At 43.5% G+C, this 19,686-nt stretch overlaps 1 protein-coding gene across 1 annotated transcript in view; it reads left to right on the top strand.

Moving 5' to 3' along the window:
- The first annotated feature begins 459 nt into the window (after nt 1-459).
- Nucleotides 460-19,686, top strand: part of REC8 (REC8 meiotic recombination protein) — a 22,942-nt gene continuing 3,715 nt past the window's right edge. Inside the window, exons 1-17 of the mRNA XM_042477482.1 lie at nt 460-2,373; nt 3,382-3,450; nt 4,735-4,877; nt 5,702-5,777; nt 7,421-7,535; nt 7,679-7,763; nt 7,904-7,980; nt 8,101-8,239; nt 10,612-10,675; nt 12,374-12,465; nt 13,102-13,199; nt 14,556-14,699; nt 15,524-15,590; nt 17,106-17,257; nt 18,019-18,067; nt 18,661-18,721; nt 18,863-18,976. Of these exons, the coding sequence (XP_042333416.1) occupies nt 2,318-2,373; nt 3,382-3,450; nt 4,735-4,877; nt 5,702-5,777; nt 7,421-7,535; nt 7,679-7,763; nt 7,904-7,980; nt 8,101-8,239; nt 10,612-10,675; nt 12,374-12,465; nt 13,102-13,199; nt 14,556-14,699; nt 15,524-15,590; nt 17,106-17,257; nt 18,019-18,067; nt 18,661-18,721; nt 18,863-18,976 (1,601 nt within the window). The 5' untranslated portion in view covers nt 460-2,317. The remainder of the gene's footprint in view (nt 2,374-3,381; nt 3,451-4,734; nt 4,878-5,701; nt 5,778-7,420; nt 7,536-7,678; nt 7,764-7,903; nt 7,981-8,100; nt 8,240-10,611; nt 10,676-12,373; nt 12,466-13,101; nt 13,200-14,555; nt 14,700-15,523; nt 15,591-17,105; nt 17,258-18,018; nt 18,068-18,660; nt 18,722-18,862; nt 18,977-19,686) is intronic.

Below are 19,686 nucleotides of genomic sequence, written 5' to 3' on the forward strand. Positions count from 1 at the left end.
TTAGTGATTTTGGGTGATCTGATTTTAATCCCATTTATTCAAAGGGAAGGGAAGTAGTGTAACTTTGGGTCCACTTGAATATCCACAAAAACTCCCAGCCAGCATGGCAAGGGATGATGGGAGCTGTAGTCTAAAACACTTGGGAAGGCCCTAAATTCCCTACTCTGAAATTAATGGCTTTATTATTACCTTAGGTAACAATAACCTCAGGTAATAATTACCTCAGGGGAAGGCTTGAGCAAAAGCCACCTCTGATTGGTCAATTTCCAAGCGGCCTCATTTCATTGGCCAGGGTCATTTATATGTGGGTGGGCAGATAAATAATTGAGGACTACAGAGCTTGCCTTGATTTTATTGGTTAAAGGTTCTGAAGGTGCCTGCTTATTGGCTGAACCCAATTTGATGGGCAAGTTATGGAGAGGAGGATGAGGCCCTGTTTGTAGTCAAACCCATGTCCAGCACTGCTATGTGATTGGTTGAAACACTCTAGAGGCGGGTTATAGCTCAGCTATACTGTAACATGATTGGTTGGCACTGAAGAGGGCAACTTTGCTGTCTCCAGGCTTGAAGAAAGAAACATTTTCAGTGGCTTCCCAGGCCCTGATTGGCTGAGGCTGATAAAAGCGGGAAAAGATCTCATTGGCCAATACTCCAGAAAGCAATAGCGATTGGTCGAAATGTTGCCTTTTATTTCCAAGGCTCTTACTATGAATTCTTACATCTTCGTTTGTTGTTGGGAAGCAGAAGGCGGAGGATGGAGAGAAGATGCTCCCAGTTCTTAATGTTTTAAAACCATATAAATATTGCTTCTCCTTAATAGCAGCAAATTCAAGGCTTAACATTAATTAAACACATTTAATTTGTTAATTTCCTGCCTCATAGTTACATTATTTTCTAGAAGTTAGTACAGTAGTGCAACTTCTCCTTCCTGAGGGACAGAGGCTTTTCGTATCAATCTTTTCATTAATTAACCTTTTCCCATTTTGATAATTGCTTTATACAAATAACACATAAAATAAGTCTTTAGTTTGAGCCTCACTGAAATATTATAAACTCCACCCAATATTATAAAGATCCACCCAGTACCTAACATTTCTCTGTTTTTAAACAGCCAATGTCTAATTAATTGGTGTATGAATTGATCGCAACCCCAGTAATAATCCTTTATCAATATTATTACTTAATTAATAATTGCTCCACTTGATTTTTTTGCTGCCACTTTGGTCTCAAAAGAACATAAATGTATTAAATCCTCAGTTTTTAATTACTTAATTTAGTTTATTTAATTAATTAAATACACAGTTTTTAAACTGTATTCCAGTCACTAGTCACTGTTTAGATCTCCCATTAATTAGTCATCAATTGTTGCTTCAGGCTAATTGCTTCAGGCTAATATTATTTAATAGAAACTAGAAGTACAGCTGCTTCCTGAGGGACAGAAACCTTTTGTATGATTAATTACTTCTCCCCATTTAAACAGATTAATATTCCTTTACACACAGATAAACTATGAAGTAACCCTTTAGTTTGAGCGTCTCTTTTTCTCTCTTTGGGCTGGAATATTATAAAGGCCACCCAAATATTTATTTTATATATTAAAAATAAAATTAAAATATTGCTTTTTTGCCTTTTGTGAATTATTATTCACAAATTATTAATAGTCCTTTCAGCTATTTTGTGTTCTTCCCCCCTTTGTTTAATCTGCTAAGATTTACTCTTAATTGTGGGTTAATTTGGCCATCTTTTTCTCCCTTCCCCATAATTTTTGTATGCTCCTTTGTGAGCTAGTCGTGTTTATTGAATTCTAGATTGTAATGACCCTTGTAGTCATCTATTTTAATTAATATCTTCTTCAGCTTGAGTAAATTATTTGCCTTTTCAGCTGTTTGTGTTGTCTCTGTCCTTTCAGTGCCATTCAAATAAAATAAAACCAACCACCTACTATAATATTTAGATGAATGAACTAGCCTTGATTGTTAGCTTAGGTCCATTTTACAATTAAATAAATAGGGAAGAGCAATCCTCCATCTATTTTTATTTTATGTGCGCCGCTGATGACTTTTTAGCGTTTAAGATTGGGTTCAGTATTTATTACAGGCTGCTTCTAGGACGGCAGTGTCCCTTTGGAGACAACATTGAAGAAGAAGGTTCTGTGTGAGTCTGAGTGAATTAAAACCAAACAGCAATAAGAGTGCCTTCTGCCTGGAAAGGAGTCACTGTCTGCGCTGGGAAAAGGACCGTCCGCCCATCGCAAGGGTTTTAGGGGCGTCTGGAAGCTTCACAAACTTGCCCCCGGAAAAGTCAAAGCGGCATCACCATGTTTTATTATCCCAGCGTCCTCCAGCGTCATACTGGATGCTTTGCTACAATTTGGTAATTGACTTTCTCTTTGGAAGTATTGGGTGTGTAAGTCTGCGTTGGTCTTGGAAATAGCTCTGACTCTGCTATCCCTCCATTTCCTTTTTTTAATCATGTTTATTAATTTCCATTTAAATATCCACACATGTAACAATACCAGATATTCATTCATAAGTATCCAAAGCTAACACATAAAACTGATTATAAAATAGTCAGCATTAACTATTTCTTTCTCTTGTAACAGTTATCTTTCTTTCACTTCTTACCTATTCCACCTATCTTCCTTCATGTTTATTTATTTTTCTATATTTTTCCTCCTATTGAACTCTTTCCTAGATGTTATCTAACTCTTCCTCTTCTTTCCTTCTCATTTTTAAAACCCTTGGTCTTTCCCCTTCTCTTCCACCTCCCTCTATTACCACTCCCTTCTATCATTATCTTCCATCCAATTTTCTTACCTATCCTTCCCCTACTTTTCCTTTCTCTCCACCTATCTCTATTTCCTTACTTTCCCATTTCCCACCATACATACATACATACCCCCCAACTGTCCTGATTTGTCAGAGACAGCCTTGATTTATCCTCTTTTTCCTCACTTTTTCAGCTGCTTTTAAAATGTCCCAGTTTCTCTCTCCTCCTCCCACTTTCCCCCTTATTTCCCAACCTCCATACAAACCCTCCAACAATCCCAGTTTGGAAGGGACAGTCTCAATTTATTCTCTGTTGTCCTACTTTTCTCCCTTTTCCCACGTTCTCCCTTTTATCCTCAGTTTATTTCAATTGCTCCAAACTTGAGTTCAAAGTACAAATGCAGTTTTGTTCAACTTAGCCAGAAGGGAAACGGCAAAACCTTGCTCTTCCCACTAGGTTCAGGCAAAAGCAAACTGCAGCCTTTTCTCTTGCTTTGTCTGTTTCTCCCAACTTTTGCCATCTTGACCGCACTCAGGTGTTGTTTAGCATCCTGATGCGTCCTGGTTTTCACCTGTCAAATGTCCATATACTGATTTATCTCCTATCTCCCAGGTTGGCAGCGACTGGTGCAACTAAACTATTGAAGCGGGAGTACCTGAAAGTCAATGTCCCACAAACCTGGTGAGTGGTTTCTTCTCAGGAGGATGACTTGGATAAGAGATGGAGATTTGGCAAAGACAACATTAAAAATGTTAAAAACAAAAGGAGGAAGGATAGGCAGAAGGGGCTGCAGATTAGCAGACCACCAAAGCCACCTTGAGTCCCTATACCAGAAGAAAGGTGGGATATTAATAATAATAATAATAACAACAACAACAACAACAACCATCTATTTGGCATAACAGAAGTTTTATCCTGGGCATCTCCAGTTAAAATAGCAAGAGGTGCAAAAACCTGCCATCAGCCCTGAAGAGTTGCTGGTGAGGCAGTCAAAACAGACTGCACCACAGCTTGGAAAAGTTACTATTTTGGGACTTCATGTTCCCACCCAGAATTGCCCCTGGCTTCTTATACTATTAATGGCAGTGAGTGGTAACCCATGAAACAGATTTGAGTCATAGGATCATAGAGTTGGAAGAAGAGACCCTAAGGGCCATACAGTCTCGTCCGCTGGTAGTGCAGGAATTGTGAGTCATGATCAGCCAAGTAGACATCACAAATTCCCATTGTGCAATTTCTTACCAGTTCCTCCCTCCCTCTTTGAAAACAAGCAAAAGCAGAAGGAGAAAAGGGAAATTTAAGTATTTCTTAAGGGATTTGCAAGCCATTTTGTGTTCTGTAACCATACCATGCAACAGGTGCATGTGTTTATCTTTAAAAGGCAAGATTCTGCTTCTTAAGGTGGGCACTGCAGTGCCTGGCAATGTCTCAGAAGCTATGGGAAGGCCTTTGAGTGGTGGTGAAATTTTGTTGTTTTTATTTGCCGTCAAGTCAACTTCCGCTTATAGTGACCCTTTAAGGGAGAGACCTCCAAGAACCCCAGTCACCAACAGCTCTGCTCAGGTCTTGCAAACTCAGGGCACCTGTGGCTTCCTTGAATGAGTCAATTCATCTGCACTAAGGTCTTCCACTCTTCCTAACGTCTTTCCACTTCCCCCAGTATTATCACCTTTTCCAGTGAGTCATATTATCTCGTGATCTGTCCAGAATATGGCAGTCTCACTGTAGCATTCACCAAGCTTTGACTGCCTTAAGATAAAAAAGACAGCATGACGCTGATCTTGGAAAAGCTACTTGTGCGGATTACAAATTCCCACCAGCCAACAGGTGGGAGCTGTAGTCAGAAACACTCCCTATTTTTTCCAAGCTCTATAATGAATGGATAGATTTGGTAGGATTAGAGGAGAGAAGAAACAAACAGTTCAGGCAGGTGTGGTAGTAACATCTGTTTCTTTCTGTCTGCAGTGCAGAGATCGAGGCTTTCATCGTTATGCGGGTTCCACCACCGATGCCTGGGGTGCCGCAGCCCCGGTTCTCCCTCTACCTCTCTGCTCAACTGCAGTATGGAGTGGTCCGTGTGTACTGCCGCCAGTGCCAGTATCTTGTCGGTAGGATTCTTCCAAGTAACCAGGCCCATAAACAAGTGGTTTTCAAAATCTGGTTCTCCAGATGTTTGGGACTTCAGCTCCCAGAGGTCCCAGCCTGCATCGCAAATAGTAGCAGTTCTGGGAATTGAAATCTCAAACATCTGAAGGATCAGAATTTGAGAACCACCACCATAGACCATTTTTGCTGCTTCTCCCTGCTTTCTTCTCACAATGGGAATCATATGGCCTTCTAGACCAGTGGTTCCCAACCTTCCTAATGCCGTGACCCTTTAATACAGTTCCTCATGTTGTGGTGACCCAAACCCATGAAATTATTTTCATTGCTACTTCATAACTGTAATTAAATAGGTGTTTTCCAATGGCCTTAGGCGACCCCCATGAAAGGGTCATTTGACCCCCAAAGGGGTCCTGACCCACAGGTTGGGAACCACTGCTCTAGACAAAGTTAGACTGCAATCTAGCCAGATTAGCAAGGGTGAGGAATGCTGCTGGGATTGCAGTCCAACAAACGTAATTATAAAATGTCACACCAGTAAACTGGCTTCATTTCCAGTTGTTATGTTACTTTTGAAATATGGCTTCCTTACACCTTTGCCAAAAAGAGGTAACTTTTTGCAGGTGGCTATGTTAAACTCTTTACTTTCACTACCTGCTGTGTATTTACCTGCCCTCCGTATACTCCCTTCCGCAAGTGTCTGAACACTCCAGATACTGGGCTTCTTTAGAACAATTGAGATTTAAAAACCTTGAAGTGAAACCGCCTTTGTCTTGCCATGTTCACCCTATTTTGATGCCCCCCCCTTTCTGCCCAACTCTTCTTTCAGAGGAAATCCAGCATATCTTGGAACGGCTCAACCGGGCCCAACAGCAGATCCGTATTGACCTGACAGACCTAGAACAGTAAGTGATCCCCGATCAAAGAGGGAGAGCAGGTTAATTTAACACCCTACTTGACTTGCGATTCTGGCCTGCCTGCCTTTTTGGAAAAATCTCTCTTTTGTAGAGCAAACCCTCAGAATCAATGATAACTTGGTAAGTGAACACTGAAGTCAGTTTAATTGATTCACTGGGTCTCCTGTAATTGGGACCAATAATAGGTTCAGGTCCGAGTTTCTGTCTCTGTAAAATGAGAATTATTATCGTTTTGTTGAGCTCTGAGTCCCGGGTTGATGGTCATTGCACTTTCTGAAATGTCTGTTTCTTGGAGCAGTAGCAAATTTATGTGCAAGATAGGATTGAGAAGGGCCTCTAAATACAAAGTCAAACCAAATTATGACTTGGTGTCAGATTATTTGTCATTGTTTATAAAATAAAGGTCAGAATCCTCTGTCATGGTGTACGTTACATTACATAACAGAAATGCTAAAAAAACCTTTTTAATGAATTATGAAGATGCATAATGGGATACCAGCAAAAATGTCCTGAGGCATATCAGCACTCCCTAGTCAGTGTCCTGATGTACAATGAGACTGATGTGTATCAGTTCCAATACTCTTTTGTCACTTTGCTGGCTCTCCTAACATAAAAGCAAGCCCTTATAAGATGCAGACATTATGGAACTGCCTGATTCCATACAAACAGGATTTCAGTCAAAGGAAATCTTGAGACCAAGAGTATAAAACAGACATTCTTGTGCTCACATTTTTGGGCTTTTTTGTTAATTCTGAGACATTTCCTAAAATTGACGTATCATAGATCAGGGAATCATGCAACATTGCAGATACTTTTGGACTGCAGCTCTGGCATTCCTCACCATTAATTGTTGCTGGCAAGTGCCACTAGGAGTTGCAGTCCAAAAGTTTCTTCAAAGCTGCATGAGTCTCACCCATGTTTTACATTTTAATTTGGCTTTTTTTGGAAGATGCTGAAAGTGCAACGTGAGCATGTGTCCCAGAATCTTTTGAGGCAATTCTGTAGCAGAAAACTGTGATTGCCACTTATGAGATACCTGAAAGTCCCTGGTGTGAGTGAGGGTGGGCCACAATTTGGAGTAGGGTGACCCTGGAAGTCCTGCTTTTCTCAAATTTAATCTTTGCCCTAACCAGGATAGACCCCTTCATCTTCCATCCTTTCCCACCTGAGTCAGTGAAGAATGTATTGGCTTGCTTTACAGGGTTGTTGGAGGTCTGCTTAAAACAGCCTTCCCCAGCTGGGAACTATAGAGGAGTTGAACTATAGCTCTCATCATCCTACAACATCAGTTTCCATCCTTTCCACCCTCAGTCTGGAATGAATCTATTGACTTATTTTACAGGGTTGTAAATTAAAAGAGTCTTGTCCAACTGGCCCTTCCAGATGTGTTGGATTAGAATTCCAATCACCTCCACCTTCCAGTCATCTACAGTGTGCTGGCTGGGGATTGTGAGAATTGTAGCCATCACAATCAGAAGGAACAGTTGTGCAAGGCTAACCTATTAGGGTGAAAAGGTCTCCTTGAGGCACTCTGGGGAAAAATAAGCACACATGGCTTTTAGTAGGTGAAGCCTCCTACTGCTCTACAAGTTTAACCATTGTTTTTGTTCTGTTTCCTCCCCCATATTTAGGCCAGGGCTGCTTCTGCCCAACCAACTGGCCCTGATGGAAGCCTTGGAAGAAGCTCCTGATCCATTTTTCGGCATCATGGAGCCTCTGCTTCTCAGCCCTGAAGCCATTCCACATGTAAGGCTGTCTCCTCTCTGTGCCATGTCCCATAACCTCTCCTTCCCACACTCTTCCTCTTCTCATAGTTGGTGGTTTTTCTCTTCCCCATGATGGATCCAGGAAATAGGTGACATCCCACCCTTTTATCTGCCTCTTTCCAGGTCCGGTATATTTTAGAAGCACCTACTCCAGAAAGAAGCCGCCCTCGGGAACCATCTCCTCCATCCCCCCAGCGTCGGCAGCCAGGTTTGCTGAGAGGCTGATACACATGTGGATGCAGTGTAGATCACACCTCCAGCTGATGGCTGGTATGGGCATTTGTCTCAGGTAGGAACTGGTAAGGAAGTCATGGAACTAACAAATCTCTGATCTCTTTTGCTGCAAAGGAGAGTCGCCCATCACTGCCTCCCCTGAAGCCATCACACTCAAGGAAGCCGAGCCCATCACATTGCTGACCATTGAGGTGAGTCTTCTGCCAGACTGGGGGTTCAGAAATGGGGCCCAGGGAGGTTGTGTGGGAGAATGCTTGTCATGTAGCTTCCTTTCCTCATGTGGCTTCCTTTCCTTTTCTCCCTCTCTGCAGGGTGAGCAAGATCTCCCTGAAATCACAGGCCGGGAGATCGACATGCTGGTGGAACAGGAAGATTTTCTGGTGGCGCCAAGTGAAGAGGAACGCCTCCGATCACCCCATGTTTCTCCCAGAAAAAGACGTGCAGAAGAAGGTAAGACAGGAGTAAAGGCTGGGCAGAAGGCCCCTCTTGGCTAAGGGTCACAGTTGTCCTGTGTGGAACTGGCTTCCTTGCTTTCTTTCAAGGACAAATCCAAAGAGTTAATTAGCAGTGCAAAACCAGGCTCACCTTCTGTCCATCCTCTGTTAGGAATGGCTTCCTTTTTAGGGATTTCTTTACTGGTGGCTCCTTCATCAGTGAACAGTAGAACCACAGAATCTTAGAGTTGGAAGGGACCACAAAGGTCATCTACACCAATCCTTCCATATAGGAATACAGAACTAAAGCATTCCTGAAAGTTGCCCATCCAACCTCTGTTTAAAGACCTTCAAAGAAGGAAAGTCCACCCGCCACTCTCCAAAGCAATTTATTCCACTGTTGAACAGCTCTTACAGCCAAGAACTTTTTCCTAAAGTTTAGATGGAATCTCTTTTCTTGTAATTTGAATCCATTGGTTCACATTCTAGTCAGGAGCACCAGAAAACAAGATAGCTCCAGCTTCTACGTGACATTCCTTCAAATATTAAAAGATAACCAATCCATTTCAGGTTATAGTCTGAACTTCAAAATTGCTATCCAAGATGCAGAACCTAATACTCATAGGCTCAGAACCTTGGATGAATTCTTATGAAGTGTGGGCTAAAGCCCAGAGTGGATTCCCTGCTCCAGCATGGATGTGAAAGCTGCTAGACACCACTGCTGAGATCCATGGGGAAGGAGGTGGATCTATAGTTCAGTGAAGAGGTCCTGTTTTCCAGACAACAGGAGGATTGCAGGTTGAATCCAAGATGAAGGGCTGGGAAAGACCCCAAGCAGATTGTGGTTTAATGGAACCTGGGCTCTCAGAGATGGGGGCCTCATTGCCACCGTCTCCATCATCCCTGTCTCTTTTGAGCTTAAATGTAAGCCTCAGGGTAGCCAGAGCTGCAGGAGCAGGATTGTGATCTGTTCCTTTTTTATTGGTAAAATATTCGGACATAGTTTAATCTCAAATAGGCTGTTAAGACCCATTGACTTTACCCCAAATCTACTCCTGGTGTAGATGAAAACTCTTGATGTGAATCAACACAGCTGCCTGCATTTTTGCAGGTTCGTTCCTTGGGGAGTCCATTAGGAAGAATGCTTGCACTTTGAAATGTAACAATTGTCTTGCAACTAGCAGTAGTCTTTGGAGCTCTGCTGCCCATTAAGACCAAGCTAGACCAGAGTGGGCAGTTTGTGACCCTCCAGAAGTCATTGGAGTGTATTTATTAATTTGTACGCTGCTTTCTCTTGACAGGGGACTCAAGGGGGCTAATAAATGCTAAAATCAAGATTAGCTAAAAACACACACCACACTCCTGATAATAATATAAAAGTTAAAACACAATTAAATCATGATCACATTAGATAGACTACCCTTATTTTTGAAACTATAAATCATTTAATAAACATAAAAATAAAGCTGAATATATTTCAGCACTGCCTCATGAACAATTCCCTGCTACCATTAATAATTAATGCTTAGCAACATTTCCAATGGTGGGGGATGCTGGATGTTGCTGTCCAAAAGCATCAGGAGGGCATCATCCCTGAGGAAAACAATGTACTTAGACCATATTTAGAAGAAGTGCTCCATCAAGTGATAAAAGACATCTGGTGGTCATAGCATGTGCTTTTCCTTGATTCTGTAACTTGCATTTGGCATGCTTTGTTTTGTGGACTGGATAGGCTTAGTTTGGGAAACTGATTGCTGAGGCAGCTGTCTCTGAGGACATCCCTTTGATATAGAGGTAAAAAGATAACTTATTGCAGGGAATGCACATCCTCCTTGCCATCTAGCTTGACTCTTAAGAGCAAACAATATTGGCAGAGGTGGATTGTTGAATGGGCTTGCTTTAGAGCAAGGCAGTTTTACACTGTCATCAAGTGAAATGCCTGTGTGTGTGTGTGTGTGTGTGTGTGCATTGTCACTCTCTAGATGGGTTGGATTAGAACTCTGCTGATTGGAGTGGTGGGGTTTGTAACCCAATCGATCTGGAAAGTCACTGGATTTGGAAGGTTAAGTCAGTTCAGAGAACGGGATACGGATGGGAGAGAGACTTTTCTCTGTTCATGTCTGCCTCTGTACCAGATAGCAGATCCTGCTTTAGCAGGGCTTGCCAAAACTCTAATCCTTTGCTGGAAGCTGAAAACACTCCAGGAGAGATAAAAAGATGAACAACAGGAAGGCCTTCCTTAATTGTAGATTTCTTAGAAGCTCTGCCAAAACTTCAAGGACGCTTGCTGCTTTCCTCCCCATTCCTGCCTCCTCACCCTTAGAGCTGCCTCTGCTCACATCTGTCCCTCGCTTTTCGGTCCTCCCTCACCCACTTTGTCTCTTCCAGAGTCTGCAGAGAAAGTCAGACAGCAGGAGCCCTTGGTGTCTTTGGGGCTGTCACCTCCCACACGGTAAGGGGGCTGGAGCTCTCTCTCAAGGCTGCTGATCAGTCTCAGGTTCAGGGGAGGTGTGTGTCTTGGGCGAGGGGGAGACACAAGAAGACAGAAGCTTGCAGAGGGAGGAATGTTTCAGAAGTGGGAACACAAGTTCTATCACTTGCCCGTATCACAGTTTTGCTTTCAACCAAACAGCTTCAGCAGGCTTTGTGTGTTTCAAAAACCTGCTGATGCTATTGGACTAAAGCCAACAGTGTGCCTGTGCACTATTGGAACCATAGCCCCTGTGAAACTCTTTTCTTAAGACCTGTTGTCTATGTTGAGGGAAAGGATTTGTAAATTTTGTCAGAAGGGACTTCCCCGTGGACTTGGTTTTGTCCTTAAACTAAGTGAGGGCATATTTTTTTCATCTGCATCTGTGGCTGACATCTCTGATCTTCTCTGAAGATGCCAGCCACAGATGCAGGTGAAACGTCAGGAATAAACTCTTCTAGAACACGGCCACATAGCCCGAAAAACCCACAAAAAATATGGATGCTGGCCATGAAAGCTTTCAACTTCACATAAGTGAGGGCAGCTGATAAAGTCTGTGGGGGAGTGTATTAGACTTCTGTGGGACCCTAAAAACCACAGGGATTGTCAACCCCTTTCCCACCCACCCCAAAATTTTCTCCAAAACCCCCCCAAAACCTATAGATCTGGCAAGGGAAGGATGCTACTGACCATGTCACATGTTTTGAGATATTTACATCCCTGTTACCTTTCTCAAGCCTATGCAAACCATTTTTCAAACCAGGATATTACTGAACACCAGGTATGCTCACTTCCTAGTTCCAAATAAGGCCTTTATAAGCTGAAAGAAGGGCTGCACAAACATGGTGAAATGCCCATTAGCCCTCTCCAGAAGATTGGTGAGGTTGATGAAGGCTATTTTAATTTGGGGCATAAATATTTCAATCTCCCCCTAAAATGTAGGAGGGTGTGGGTGCAGGTAACTCTTACATGACCACAAAAACAACACCACTGCCTTAGACATATGAGAAAAGGCCGTTCTTTTCCATACAATGCCACCCCAGTCCTGGAACTGCTTTGCTTGCCTGGTTGCCTTTCCCCTGGTATACCTCCTCTCTGCAGCTCCTCCAGTCTTCTATCTGTCCTCCTATCTGTCCTCCTCCTGTTTCTTTATGCTATAAACACTATGGGTTCTCTAGACACAAATAAGCACCCAGCAGGGTATAATAATAATAATAATAATAATAATAATAATAATAATAATGTTTTATTTATAAACTGCTATTCCGTGTTGATCATAGCGGTATACAGGTCTTAAGTCTCTTTTTAAAGAGATCCAGGGAGGTGGCAGAGCGGAGTTCCTCAGGAAGGGTGTTCCAGATCCCAGGGGCCAAGATAGAAAAGGCCCTTTGTGAGGTTGATACATATCTCATTATAGGGATCCTCAACAGATTCTTCCCAGACGACCTGAGTGTGTGGGGAGGACTATATGGGGAGAGGCAGTCCTCCAAGTATCCTGGGCCCAAGCCATTTAGGGCTTTATATGTCAAACTTCTACTGTCACAAAGCTTTGTGGGCAGTGGCTGATTCCATCTTGTTTACAGTGACATCTCACACCATCAAAAGTATGCTCTCACCATAAAAATAAAATACTATTGTCACTCCCCCCCCCCCTTTTTTTTTTTTTTTTTAATTTTGTAGGATTGGAGAGGAGCCATCAGTTGCAGGAGACGCAGGACTTGCCTTGACAGGGGAGATCCTGCTTCCAGGAGAAGTTCCTCTGCTGCCTTTAGGTGAGTTTTACTCTGGGAGTGGGCTTTTTGGGGGTAAGAAAAGGGAGGTGTGGATTGGGCCTAGTGGTAGAAGGCTATTTTCATGTTAACAGGGATTTCAAATGTCTGTCTGGAAAGAGTAGAGGCTTGAAAGAAACCTAGGTCAGTGCTTGGGCCTGCAGAAGCTTTTGAATTCAGCCCCTCACAAGAGCAGAATCAGCTGGGGAAAACCCCACTCTGCAAAAACCTTGGCCTGTCAGCATTTCTTGACCATAGAGGTAACCTAATGTAGGCAGCATTTTAACTCAGGCCCAAAGCTTTAGGCTACAGCTCCTGGGGGCCATCCTGACTGTAAGGGATACTGGCAGTTGTAGTCCAGAAAAGTAACTTTTAGAGTCAGGGCCATTTCAGTGGGGTGGGAGGCTGAATTGGGGAGGCAAGGCACAGTGGACAGCTCTTTCCCATACCTCATTCTCTGCCACTCTCCTGAAGCTACTACCAGTCACACTATGTGGGGACAAGTGCCTTTTTCTCGCTGGGGGATTCTGGGCTTTGCAGTCCAACACATCTGGAGAGCTCCACATGATAGAAAGCAGCAGTCTGGGGTGCTCTTTGTGTTGTTTTCACTAACTGTAAAGCCTTGCTCATTCCTGGTAGAGATGACACCCATTCCAGAGGGACCAAGGATGCCACCTTCTCCCCATTCTCCCCACGTCAGCCCTGGGTTGGAGCGACCACCCCCACGGAGCCCTGAGGTGAGAAAAAGGGAAGCTGGGAGGGAAGGTATGGCTCAGCTGGAACAAGCAGAGGCCACTGAAGAGAGACAAGAAGACCCAGTGTGTCGGAGTGTTGGACGCAGCTATTGGCTTCCATGGTCGTGGAACAGTGAAACTGTTCTGCAGTCTGAACTTTCAAGGAACTATCTGTAGAAGTATTTTCATATCTATGTTTAGCAGAGTGGAACAAGTCTAGTACAATATGTGTCTGTGCTAGAAACAGGAGTCATTTCTCTGAAGGCTCAGGTAAAAGGGTAACTTACATTTATTGTTTCAGGAAGTCCATTCTAGGATAGGAAAGGAGACAGACAAAAGAAGTGGACCTATACTTGGTTACAAGACACTCTAAGAGCTAGCCCTCTTATGTGGATTAAGCTAGCAGCCATTACTGGGGTTGGAACTCCATGGATAAAGGCGGAAAGGAAACTTAAAACTGCATCTGCACCACATAAATAATGCAGTCTGACACCACTCTAACTGCTATGGCTCAATGCTGTGGAATTCTGGGAAGTGTATTTTTGTGAGATATTTAGCCTATCTCAGAAAGCTCTGGTGCCACAACAAGCTACAAATCCCAATATTCCATGGCATGGAGCCATGGCAGTTAAAGCAGTGTCAAACTGCATTATTTCTTCAGGGCAGATGCAGCCTAATAAAGTTAATAAAGAAGTTTAATTGACCTTCCCAGGTAAGAAGGAAACAAAAGACTTGAATACTTGGACCAAAGAAAGATATAGGGAAGTGAAAGATACAGGAACAGATAAAGATATAAGACAGATGATTCCCCTCTGTCACTATTCATTTTATACAAGCGTTGCTTCCAACCCTGTCTGAGGGGCTGGACATATTCACTGGGTTGGAGAGCACAATCTTGTCACTGCCCAGAGGACAGCTTGACATAATCAAAGCAAATAGTTCTAAGGTAGAAGCCATTGCCTTATCACTTCTTTCCCTACCTGTGCCCTGAGAGTATTTTAATGATAGAGGTCAGCACCTTGGCTAGTTCCTTTAAGGTCACACTGAAGACCCAGAGCAGATTAAAACCTCCCTCCTCTTTTACCTTTACCCCCATTGATATGGAAGCCACCAGCTGCACTGGTTGGGCTCACTGAGCTCACTGAGGCCATGAAATTCATTGGGTTGACTTTTGGCCTGTCACTTTCAGTTTACCTTAAGCTGATCTTCCTTGCAGGACTGTTTCTTGCAAGGATAAAGTAAGGAGGAAGAGAGTCATGTGCCCTGGGCTTGTGAGGGGGAAAGGCAGGGTAACACATAAAATAAGAGTGCATCACAAACTGTAGCAGATTGTCTTGCATGTTCTTCTGTCTTCCACAGCTCGTCTTGCCAGAGTATGAGCCATCCCCAACCCAACCTCGACGGCGACGGCGGCAGCTCCGCTTCCTGGATGTTGTTACCCAGATTTCCCCGGAAGAATTTAAGGAACAGATTGCAGACACACAGATCCAGTGTCAGCCCCGAGTAAGTGCCAGAATTGCAGGCATTTCTGATCAAAGTGTCCATCAAACTCCTTTCCTTTTAGCAGGATGTATTCATGACGTTTTTTTTTGGGGGGGGGGGTGCAGGAGGTACATGTGGTGAAGGCAGCCTGGAATCCCAAAGGGGGTGCAGGGGTAAAATATGCCCCCACTGCAGTTGGCCACCTCTGTCCTAGAGGGGCCTGTACTGGGAGAGAGTAGAGATATAAATAAAGTAAAATAATAAATAAACACCATTAAGAAAATTAAAACTTAAATAAATAAATAAAAACATAATACAAAGCACGAAGGAGAAGCATTCATCTTTTCTTTTTTGCCAGAAAAAAAGGAGGCTTAGAGAGTTTGGAGGGAGAGAGGCTGACAAGAAGAACCTTGGGAAGGCTGCCATGTTGCCCACCCTGTAAACTATATTTAATCATTTCTGCAAGCTGGCAGAACTCTGCTTTCCAAAGTGTATGTTTGCAGACTGGGGCTGCATTAATGCCGTTTGACACTGCTTTAACTGCCATGGCTGAATGCTAGCGGATTCTGGGAGCTGTAGTTTTGTGAGATATTTAGCCTTCCCTGTGAGAGAGCTCTGGTGCCACAACAAACTACAAATCCAAGGATTCCATAGGATGAAGCCATGATAGTTAAAGTGGTGTCAAAATGCATTAATTCTGCAGTGTGGTAGTTTCCTTGGTTTTCTTTCTAAGCATCCTCTGCTTCCAAGAAGTCCGTAACTGGAATGAAAAACCAATCCAACAGGTCTAAACTCACTCTCATGTGCTCAAACTCTTCTCTGCTGCTTTCTTTTCCTCTGCTTAGGAGAAGGTTCTGCTACCAGCCAAAAGGCGGAAAACACCAGCTGAGCTCATGGGAACAGCAACATACGGTGAGTCCTTCTCTCTTTGTTAGTTTATTTTTCTGTTTCTCCACTTTAAAGCCTGCCCTAATTAACATCCTCTCCTCAGCCATGCTGGCTGGGGATTCTGGGAGCAGTAGTCCAAAAAACCAACAACAACAACAACCCCAAAACCTTGCCAAGTTATCATAGTGAAATTTATTTATAATCCTTTCTGCAAAGCTGAGATGTAAGATACCTTAGAAGTTAAAACAAATATAATAGTGTTGAAACATACAAAAGATCAATGTTAAAAAGAAGGTAAATTATCAACATTTAAAACAGTTTAAAGCATGTGTTTCAAAATGATAAAAAGCAGTTCTCAAAACCACAATAATTAAAACAGTTCAGCATCCTCTTAAAGGTCCTTTCCTTTAAGAGCATTCAGTCCCCCAAAAAGTAGGGACAGCCACTGAAAGGCTGCATCTGTCATGCCAGCCAGCCATGTCTGTGCGAGAAAGAACCTTTCTAGAATATACTCATCATGTGAACTAGGCTTTAAGGATTCGGAAGACTTCCCAGATAATTGCTGCTCTTGTTTTGAAAATGCACAGGACAATTGCCTGCTAGAGGATCAATAAAGGAAACGGAGCTAAACAAGAGATGGAATGTTAGCTCTTTGGATGACAGCTCCCAGAATGCTACAGTCATCAGGGCCCTTGCCCATACTGCCTGGGAGATTCTGGGAGATGTAGTCCAAAACATAACATTTCCTAACTATGAGAAAGGCAGCCAGGGGCTCTACAGTGTTCTGCATTATTCACCTTGCTTCCCCAACTGGATGCCCTCCAAATGGTTTTGAATTACAACTCCCATTAGGCCTTGCTAAGACCTCAACTCCAATTGAGGTCAAAAAATGTCCTGGAAGGAAGAGTTTGGAAAAGACTGCTTTAGAATCTTCTCACCCACTAGAGCAGCATTGGCCAAAGTGTGGTCTTCCAAATGTTGTCTCAACTGCAACTCCCAGCAACCCTAGCCAGCTTGGCTGTGGTGAGAAATGTTGGGAGTTGCAACTGAACAAGCCTTGGTGGGCTGTGTTTTGCCTTCCTCCCCCAGCACTGGAACTTGTCTTGTCTTTTTTACAGTCATTAAACAGAGAGCTATTCCTATAGATCTGCAGTTGTGCCAAATTCAGTTTATAGACAAGGTCTGGTCTGTTACAGGGCCAGGCAACTGGTCAGGTGTTGCAGGATTATAGCTCTCATCTTCCTTAACCATGGGTAAGGCTGATGGGGTTTGGAGTCCACTTCCCAAGCATCTGGAGGGGGGGCAGGTTGCTTACACCTGCAAGAGAGCAGGCCTTGGCTGTAGGTGATAACCTTTATGATTCTGTTCCATCTCTGTGATTCTATGACCTTGCCTTCCTATTGCTCAACTACCTGGGATTTTAGGGGGAAGGGGGCACTGACCTCAGACACTCCCTCTACCCCATTCGAAGTAGAATTAAGGCTCTGCACTTTTCTTTTGAGGTGTTAAGCCTTTTCTTTGTTTCTTCCCTCTTTCCAGGTTGGATGCATCCCACCCTCCAGGATCTCTGGTCCCGCCGGGCCAAGCTCCAGCGTGTGGATTATGCACAGCAGAGAGCATTAAAGGAGCAAGCACAGAGAGCAGAGGGGGAAGAAGTGGCACAGAGAGCTGAGGTTCCTAGTGAGCTGGAGGTAACAAGCTGGGCTTGCAAATTCTAAACAACCATGGCTGGTTGCTCCTGCTGTGAGGTTTACAGCGGAGTTGTACATTCATGCTGGGTTTCAGTCTGTATTTTCACAACAGATTCAGCACCATGCATAGCTCCTTTGGGCCTTACCCATAGACCTACCAGCCTAGTAGCACCAGTGAATCTGCAAGCGGTACAGTCTTCCAGAACTGAGGGTCCCCTCTCTACCATGATGATGTAGCTGGGTTTGACATTTTTCTAGAGGATTAATATTGGCTGTGAGCCTGTTAGCTAGTGTAACTGCATCAGAGTGGGTGGTGCAAAAGAATAATAGTCTCTCATTTTGGTTACATCCTGAGATGACAGGACATATTAGAAAAGACAATAAGGCTGGGAAAAGTTGAAGGCAATAGGAAGACCACATTACAGGTGGTCAGATTCAATCAAGGAAGCCACATCTGCCCTGAGTTTGCAAGACTTGAGCATGGCTATAGAGGACCCAGGCTCTTGGAAGTCTGTATATGTAAAGTAGGGGTTGGAACTATGCCCTACAGATATTTCTGAACCAAGTCCCAGTTGTTCTAGGCAGCAAAGCCAATGGTGAATGCTGGGAGTCCAATATCATCTGGGAGGGTGACATGATTCCCACCCTTGGCATAAACATTTTTCCACACTTCTGTGCATCTTCCTCCTTGTCCCACTCTGCTGTCTTCAGGAGAGTAGTCCCATTCTTTATTCTTGATGCTTCCCGTTTCTGTTTTTCAGGAGCTACGAGCAGCAGAAGAGCCAAGTGTGCCACCCATGGCCTCATCAGGTGGGTAGGTGGTGTGATCTCCTCAAGGGTATGTGAGGCTGGTATACTTCGCTCACATACATGCACACACTTTCTAGTTCAGAAAGATTGCAAAAGTACAGCCTGCAGGTGGTATGTGACCTTTGGTGCCCATTGTCATGCATGGATTTTTGGAGGGTATGCATTTTGTGTCCTTGGGACCCTTCTGAAAAGTCCCATCCCCCAAAATTTCATTTGCTTTTCCTGAAAGCCTCCAGAAATAGCAACTTCTCAGTAGAAAACGGCATAAGTTAGTTCTGGTGTGTGAGAGCTCAAACACAAAACCGTAAGTGAAATCCTGGTCACTGCTGATTTTGAATTAACAACTTAATTTTCCCCCCTTTGGCAATGGAGTGTGGATCAGACCTCCTCTGCCTAAGAAGGACCATGGGCTCCCCACTATAAACAAAAAGTTGTCTAGCTGTCACACAGCTTATTTGGATATGCAGGGTATATATTATAGGAGCTGCCTTTACTTCTTATTTCATAAACTCCTAGCCTAAATTTTCCCAGAGAGAATGAACTTGTAATATAGAGGTTTTTAAAAAATATTTCCTTTTTGCTCCTCCTTGCAGAAATTTCTCTTGAGACAACTGAAGAAGAACAGCATCCCAGTCTGGTGATCCCTGAGGAGAGGTAAAGCTGCCTTTCTTTGCTTTTTTGTTATTGTTATTATATTTATTTGTATCCCACTTTTTCCCCAGAACTCTTTTTTTCTTCCTTCCTTCCTTCCTGGGGGATTCTGGGAAATTCTAAGCCTTCTTTCTTTTCTTGCAGGATCCTTCTGGAGGAACCAGAGGAAGTGCCATTAGCTGTTGTACCAGAACTCCCAGAAATCAGTTTTGAGCTACCCTTAGATAAGGACATTATCACCTTGGAGTATGTTTGCAGGTACAGCCTAAATGTGACACATTTTTCTTCCTTAGCATGGAGGATATATGCCATATGTGAACTTTGCATAGTTTTTGGACTGCAACTCCCATCAGCGCTTACCATGGAGAGTTGTTCAGAACATGGCAGCTAGACTGATCACTGGATCTTCCAGGACCAGCCATATAACACCTGTTTTGAAAGATCTACATTGGCTGCCCATTCGCTTCCGGGCGCAATACAAGGTGTTGGTTATTACCTATAAAGCCCTAAATGGCTTGGGCCCAGGGTACTTGGAGGATCGCCTCTCCCCATACAATCCGCCTTGCGCTCTCAGGTCAGCCAGGAAGCAACTGTTGAGAGTTCCAGACACAAAATATACTGTAACAGCTCAGAGGGCCTATTCCATCTCGGCTCCACAGCTCTGGAACTCTCTTCCCGGCAAGCTCCGCTCAGCCACCTCCCTTGACCAATTTAGGAAGGGGTTAAAAACCTTCCTTTTCAAACAAGCCTTCCCCCAGACAGTGTAATTACCTGTACTCCCCCAACACACTGCACATGTAAGCTGAATCAGCTAGTTTGTACGTTTTTATCCTGTATTTTAACGTTGTATATAATTGTTTTAAATTCTGCTTTTAACTGTTTATTATTGATGCTGTTGTTGTTGCAATTGTATATTGCACTCTGCTTGTCACCCGCTTTGATCTATTGGAAAAGCGGGTTAGAAATAA

The sequence above is a fragment of the Sceloporus undulatus genome, chromosome 6, assembly GCF_019175285.1.
Source record: "Sceloporus undulatus isolate JIND9_A2432 ecotype Alabama chromosome 6, SceUnd_v1.1, whole genome shotgun sequence".
NCBI classification, from domain to species: domain Eukaryota; kingdom Metazoa; phylum Chordata; class Lepidosauria; order Squamata; family Phrynosomatidae; genus Sceloporus; species Sceloporus undulatus.